This window comes from Fulmarus glacialis, unplaced genomic scaffold (assembly GCF_000690835.1).
Source record: "Fulmarus glacialis isolate BGI_N327 unplaced genomic scaffold, ASM69083v1 scaffold4359, whole genome shotgun sequence".
In the NCBI taxonomy this organism is placed as follows: Eukaryota; Metazoa; Chordata; class Aves; order Procellariiformes; family Procellariidae; genus Fulmarus; species Fulmarus glacialis.
In genome coordinates, this window is record NW_009232476.1 from 26,010 (window position 1) to 34,071 (window position 8,062).

The 8,062-nt window shown below is 40.0% G+C and overlaps 1 protein-coding gene across 1 annotated transcript in view; it reads right to left on the reverse strand.

Moving 5' to 3' along the window:
- The window catches only part of CAB39L (calcium binding protein 39-like), a 36,780-nt gene that overhangs the window by 19,098 nt on the left and 9,620 nt on the right, over window positions 1-8,062 (reverse strand). The window contains exons 2-3 of the mRNA XM_009584900.1: window positions 5,492-5,656; window positions 578-696 (exon numbers count right to left, since the gene is read on the reverse strand). Coding sequence (XP_009583195.1) covers window positions 578-696; window positions 5,492-5,656 — 284 coding nt within the window. The remainder of the gene's footprint in view (window positions 1-577; window positions 697-5,491; window positions 5,657-8,062) is intronic.

Genomic DNA, 8,062 nt, shown 5'->3' on the forward strand with positions numbered 1-8,062 from the left:
AAGGTTAAAAGACAGAAAAAAAAAAAGATTAAATGCTGAAAGTCATGGAGTTCATTACTGAATTAATTTAAAGGTGAAGTTCACATGTGGCTACAAGCATTGAAGAAGTCTGCCCCACAGACATAACTATTCTTTTTATGCATTTTTGCTTCTCTCTGTTCTACCACATGGTGGTCCAGCATTTGACTCCAGTTATTTACAGACACCACTATAAGTCATTCCTGCAATGCAAAAAAGTCTAAATGAAACTCAGCAGTCGTCAACAAAGCGACACAAGAGTTTAGGGCAAGAACTGAAGTACACGTCATCTGGGGAGCAGTCAAAAACAATCAGCACATAATTATTCCAACATGAAGTTTGGTGAAGAAATAATGGCCAAATAAAATAATCCAGTCATTAAAAAGTATACAGTTAAGTAGAAAGAAAGTCAATATGAAAGAAACAAAATAAGAAATCTGGAACAAAATCTGAAAATCTTTTTTTTTTTTTTTAAACTAAAAGTGAGCAAGTAGATCAACTGCAATGCCAGCATGTTCCAGGCAATGCTTTTTAATGAAAATCAAATTAAAGCACCCACCCTTTTAGAAGCATGAATAGGATATGTGGATGGGCACTAATGTATTCCACAGTAGGGCTGCGTGTGCCAATTTGTCTTCTCAAGATGTTGTTAAATATCTGGGAAACGTCCTTTTTGCCCTGTTAAAGAAGCAAAATATATCTTCAACGGGAAAAACATGAACAAACGACCATTTACTATAATCTCTATTTAAAGTAGTAATGAAATTGAAAACAAAACAAGTCAGTCTCTTTTTTGGGCTTTCCACAGTCCCACCACTTTATATTTGCTGTTTCTTCAATGCCACAAGAAGACTTCCTCCGTTGGGTAGCTCTGAAGACTACTGATTCCCCCACTCCCATTTACACCTCTCTCTTTCTAAATGAAGATGCCCATCCCCCTTATTCTGTCAAGCAAGTCCCTGGCTATCTTAAATAGCAACATTACAGTACCAAAGAAGCAAGCCACTACCCTGAGCAAAACATGTTTTTGCAGTGTGTACTATTGCTCCGACAGCCTCCAAATTTAAGTTGTCAAGCTAGTACCAAGTACACCGCCCCACAGCCTGGACTTAAAAAGCTAAAGCTTTTCATTAGTCAAATGCAATCAACGCCATGTGTGATGGCACTTTTGAAAATCAGAGTTAAATTTAAAACTGTGCCCATTATTTCATCATGAAGAATGAAATAATTACTACTGATAGAAAGGCTGCATCACATACATGTCTCTGCTTCGGTCACAACTAAGATCCTTCACTTTTTCCTAATTTTCTCCTATATACACACATGTGCACAATCATGTTTTGTTTTCAAATGCTTCCCCATGCAAACAGCTTTTCAGAAGACCCTTCCAAATTATGTTCTATTCAGCCACAGGGTTTGCCAATACATCTTGCATTAGAAGTCCTCTTCCTCCTCCACCGCCTTCTCCCCTGGCCACAGGAGACAAATTGATTTGTGAAATTAATGGAGGGGGGAGACTGCTGCACTAATGACCGGTAACCAAGGCACTGAGTCAACAGCGGGTCACTATGCACAGGGCAAGCTAAGCAAAAGGTTACTTATAATCTGTACATGCTCATTGATCTGTCTCGAGAGGACAAACATTCCTTGGCGGAGAACTTATTGAACGTTTGAAGCCAAGGAGCAGATAGTTTCACACAGAGGGAAATTCCCTGGTTTCACCTCTACAAATAAATCACTGCTGAGAAACACAAAATATTCTGCTTTCCTACTCGTTCCAACCCAGCTGGCTTGGAGACTCGGGGACTCGGGGAATTAAATAGGAGAATCAAATCAGAGCAGACCAGTCCATCTGCCTTTGTCTGCAACACTTTTGACCCTTGGACATTCTCTTAATTAGCCTAATGCTTTATAAAGTCATCCCATTCTCCCCTATCTTTACAACACCTGTAACGTATGTCTGGAATCCTGTGATCCCCAGCGGCTTCAGCAGTTACTCCAAGACAAAAACAATCCAGACAGAGAAGAGCTGTTGAAAAGGCGAGGTGAAAATGGCCAAAAATTAAGTGATCCTCTCTGCTATGCCAAATTTTATATTAGTTACTTAGTATTAGGTGCACTGCAGCATTATATCCAATAGCAGAGAGGAGATATCTATATATCTATCTATATATCTCAGAGAGGAGATATATATATCCAATGATATGACATTTTCTAGAGACCAGTGATGGCGAAAGCCATAGAAGTTGGTCTCTCTGGGTTCTCCTGGAGGGAATGGAGGCAGATAGGAGGGAACCAAGGCAGACTTCCCTCACCACCAGACATCTACAAAAATTTTAGGAATACTTTTGCAACACTTCTTACTTGTATCCGCGATTCAGTTTTGTGTTATAATGAAATACATATGCCACTGAAGCACAAGATAAGGCAGCATGGAGAGAAAGTGGCTAGCCAAGAACAAAAAAAAACCTGCAAAGGATGCCATTATATAAATAACAAATTGCATGATACCTATACCATAATTTAGCTCCTGCTTCAAGACAAAGGGAAAGCTTGTAACGTCACCAGTCCTGGGCTTGTGGCTATTTACTGCCTCTTTTAGTGGCTTTACAGCTTGTGAAGGTTTAGACTGGACATTAGGAAAAATTTCTTTACTGAAAGAGTGGTCAGGCCTTGGAACAGGCTGCCCAGGGAAGTGGTAGAGTCACCATCCCTGGAAGTATTTAAAAGACGTGTAGATGAGGCGCTTAGGGACACGGTTTAGTGGGCATGGTAGTGTTGGGTTGATGGTTGGACTCGATGATCTTAGAGGTCTTTTCCAACCTTAATGATTCCATGATTCTATGAATCTTTAGGCTTACATGCAGTTAGTAACATCTATTTTTTTCGTTGAATTTTTCTGTATGCACACTTTCCTCAGTTCTTCAAAGTTCAACAATAAATTTCATATTTTAAATTTCCAAAAATCCAGTCTGATCTTGATTCTGGGCTCCTGCCCAAACCCAACTTTAGTGCTTCATAACAATATCATCACCCAAATTATAACTTGTTTCTTGAGCGGCAGAAGCAATAAACCTGTGTTTTCTATAGACATGTGATGGACGTGTGCAAGTCTCCCCTACACCAGCCCGACCCCAGCCACACGTGCTGTAAGTGTACTGGCAGATGAAACACAAATGAGACAGGACTCGAGTCTGTGCTTCTGTCTTTTTCTCAGTGGGGGCATTAACTCTGGTCTCGCTCCTCTAAACAGCCATCAAGTTTCATGAAGTCTTTGAAAACACATCTTTAAAGGGAAGTACAGCTGTACAAAATGGGGATCAAAGTGGGCAGCAGGGTTGGTGAGGAGGAGACAGGGAATCAGGACAAAACAAAGTAACATACATAAACATTATTCCCTTCAGAAACCAGATTTTCAAGTAATTTATGAGTTTGCTTTCTACCATTACATACGGATCAAAAAATTAATTTGCATGTTATAAAGTGATGAAATTGCTTGTTCAACAAAAAAACCTAAATGCCAACTGTGGCCACCAATATAACAAAATGGAAGCAGAAAAGTTGATAAACTGAAAAAAATCAATGGGAATATGAAGACAAAGCAGCACATGCTCTTACTATCCTCTTGTTCAATGACATTTCATTTCTACTGTTTTGCCAAAAGAGTATGTATAACAGCTTTGCTAAATGATTGAAAAGGCTTTATCATGGAAAAATCTATTTTGCAATAAGAGTTATTAGAATTGTTTGTAATAACAGTAATTTAGCAACAGATTAGGTATTTAATTCAGTGCTTGCATTTGAAGACTGTAGGTTCAATATGTCCATACAGAATTTTTTGTCTGACAAAAGCAATACAGACTGTCAGGTAACTAAAAAAATGCAGTAGTTTCCCTTCTGCAGTGTATTTGCTACAGTCTTCTCCTCCCCCCTCTCCTTTTTTCTTAAAAACAAGTAAATAAATTACTGGATTTTTAGGTTTTAGGTTGTTGGGATTTTTTTTTTTCTGTAATTAAGACATTTAACAGTAACCAGGGGTGGCAGGGAGAAGACAAATGAAACGATCTCAATAAATTCTAGCAAAAAAAAAAAAATCTCCTGAACTTAAGACCTGAGGAAGAGAGAGAGAACTCCACTAACAACATTTTCAAAAATTAATACAAAATAAATAAATCAGTCCCTTGAATCCTGGCTTTACTGGGGGTGGGGAGAAGAGGGGGGAAAAGAAAACATAAATCTCCCATCGTTCCTCCCTTTCATTCATTCACAAAATGGAAAGAAAAGTAAAGTAACAACAAATAACTTCCATAATGGGAGAAAACTTCCACAAGAAAGTAACTCCCACAAAAGGTGGCTCTGAGAGCATCAGATGATCTCGCTGGGGAACTGATTTTTAAATTCAGCAGCCGCCCTGCCCTATACATTGGGTACCGCTCCTGCTTCAGACCTCAGCGGCGGAGATTTGGTTCCTGGGAGCTGGGGATTTCTCACTGCTCGGAGATGCTTGGACACTTGTGACGATTCACCAGCGCCCTGGAGCCATAGAAATCGCAGGACGCATAACAGCCATCCCTGGGGACTGCTATCCCCGCTGACTGTAGACCACAGGAATACTGTAATGACCTGTCAGTGACGAAGTTTTCTTCCCAGTCCCTACCAGTAAAAGGTCAATTAAAAGGGTTTATATTTATCCTGAATTACTGCAATCTTTTCTACCATAACTACTCCTCTCCTTATTATAAGCAAGTTCAGTTGTCTTAGTAGTTGTCTACTAAGTTTTTGGCTTTAACAACAAAATTGGCAAGAAGTTCCATGGAATATGTAATTTTATACATACATATATAAAATTAAATAATATATATATACACACACACATATATATTCATATTAATCTTTCTGCTGGCAAAAAAAGTTATATTCCTTTCTTCTTTTAATCCAAAGAATTAAGTGGGGGCAACCCAATTTACCTTGCCACTTGCTGTCAGTTTCTAACACTTTTTTCAACCCCTTTACTCTCAACTAAACCATCCTAATTTTTTTCAGTCTTTTTCACATGACTTCCAAATATTTTTATTCCATGTCCCTGGACCCTTTCTAAATTGGAGACACTCTTCAGAGTCGGCAGTTGGCTGCAGTTGCACTATCCCAAAGTAAGAGGTTCATCACTGCAGCTTACAAGGTCGATCACAGACAGTATTCTCAGCATCATTTCCTATCTTGTTTGGATACACATGGCAATATTTCTTTATTGTTTTTTGTTTCAATTAAAAAAAAAAATCAGATGCATTGCATTTACTTCCAGTACATGAGCACGTCTATCAGGACACTAACCAATCTACAGCAGCTACTTTCTTCAGCATGTGAAAAACAGTTTTGAATGCAATAAAATTATTTAGACTTCAGAAAAATAGAGCTCTACTCACTGACAACACTGAAACCAAGGAGATGAAAAGGTTTATGGATGCTGACCTACCTCAAAATCTATCAGCTGCAGGTTGGCAATAAGCGTCACTAGAAGGCCACTGTTGTATAGCTCTTGCGCCAGCTGAGCCACGATTTCTGTAGGTGGCTCCTTGTCTGTGGTCCCACACAGAATTTCCTTCATTGCTTGCAAAGATTTTGACACTTCCTCCGATGCCTGTTCACCAGCAGATAAGGGTTTTGTTTAAAAAAAGAAAACAGAAAAGTGTTTTATTTTAAAAGACAAGCAGTTCAGAACAAAAGCTTCTAACCGTACCTACGATGATCGTTATCTGTTGAAAATGATTTTAATAATTTAATGTAATCACTGAGGCTGGAACATTCACACTGGATCCTGCAGGTTCTACACAAGCATATAGATATATTCAATTTAAACACAGCATGCCAACACTTACAGACCACAGGCATAATACAGGGGCAGGAGTGCAATTACCAACCAGCATCAGCAAGATCCTTTACGGGTTTGGAGGCAGGCGCTGCCCCGCAGAAACGGCAGCATTTTCAACATCGCTCGCCCCCGTCCTCCCCAGTGGGTTCCATCGACACACGTGGGGCGAGAGGTGCCAGGTGGAGGTTACCGAGCTGCCGGCAAGGTGGCCGCTGTGCTGCTTCCCCATCAACTGCTTGCTGAGGGACTGTCCCAGCTCCTCTACTGGTAACCCACATAAATCCTTGTACCCCTGTCAGCTTTGCGGTGCCACCACCTATTTCTCCTCACTACGTGTGGTTTGAGCCAGCATCTTCCACAAGGGATTTGCCTACTGAGCGCACAGGCACTTCACTCTCAGGTTGGAAAATTAATTAAATTAAACAATTTGCTTTAGTAAAGCTCCACAGCTGCCACCAAGCGAACTAAAATAAGTCTTTCATCTTTTGCTCCCACCTAGTGTATACTAATTCTGTGCAATGTTTCAGGTACCTAATGTAGAGGACAAATCAGGAAATACCTTACAAAATATCTTGACCAGAAAGCTTACAACAGGAAAATGAAAGAGAAACATGTACAAACAGGTAACAGCTTAGCGTTCGTGGCAGTCAGCAGGTTTAAGTCAGATGTGAACGATAACGTCCCACTTCCCAAGGGAAACGACCGTGCTGGCCACAGCACGGCAGCTCTGGCTCATGCTCCCCTCCCAGGTTTGCTCCACTTCACACAGATAAAGACTCCGTGGAGCAAAGGTGTTATTTTTTCACATGTGTGTGTGTGCTTTAACTCTCACCTGCTCTAGCTATGGGGCTATGGAGGCAATGGCTCCTTCTGGATCGGGGTATATTTAATACACGTGTGACCCGCAGCAAGGCTGGTTGGATTTTTCAGCAGCGAGTGGGAAGGAAGTAAGGGACAGGTTTCAAAGCAAAGCTGAGAATGACAGCAAAGTGCCAGGCAAGATGGTTAAAGATGCTGAAGATAGGACAGCATTTCACATCTATATTGCAAAACATTTATTTGAAATCAGCGTTTCGTTAGCTTAGCAGGGGAAAAAAAAATAAAAATCAAGACACACACAGAAAACCCAAGAGTCATTTGTAAAAGCTAACTGGACATTAATGGATGTTCAAAGCCAGATCAATAATTTCAATACATCTCCCACATAAACTGAAAGGAAAAATGTCATGCTTTCAAATACTACCCCATCAATCTGCATAAAATAACTCCACAGTGCTCCGGAGAGGCATCTCTCAACTGCTGCTGATATCTCAACACTATAATACTGATTTAAATCACAGATTTTATTCACATTAGTGAATAAAAATCCTAGAAAAAGCCTAGAAATCCTAAAGAAAACCAATAAAAAGCCACTTTCACATTGCATCTACCTGGAAGATTCAAGCATTGATTTTGCACAGCATAAAGAAGTGTTATCCCCCAATCTGTTTGTACCTACTCTCAGTTTTCTGCTAGTTGATATAGGTCAGCATGAGCAGCGTGTAAATGAATATGACTACGTGATAACTTCAACCACAGCAGAAGTCTTGTTCCTTACCATCGCTCAGCAAAAGAGCCTATTTTTACCTCAAATGTTAGTGGTATGTCACTAGAGATATCCCACAGAGTACAGATGGGATTAACAACAGGGGTGCTATCTTGGAAACTAAAGCTCTAAATCTTTATAATAGCTGTGCAAATATTTTCATATCAAAGGAAAAACCCATATATTTTTGGCTTTTCACCCATTCTGCTGGGCAAGGTGTGAACATCTCTGGCATGCTGTGGTTACAAAAAAATTAATACCTTTCCTTTCAAGTATAAGTAGTCCTTTCTGATATGTAGAATAATGTCTGCAAGATTCAGCTTTAGGTTTAATTCTCAAAAAGGAGGCCAAAAAGTAAAGCACTGCAGGAGAAAATGAAACTACAGAATACTGCGGTGTTGATGGGCACAACTGGGCACCATAGCTGTATTTCTCTAATCATCTGCCATCCCATCCGCTCATCTTCTCAGCTTTTCTACACGCAATTTACATTTTGTGTTTAACTTCCTCCCCCTTCAAGTCCTCTGGATAGTCTGTGGTTTAACATTCAACCTGCCACCAAAAGATATTCCTGGTCAAATCTAAGGACC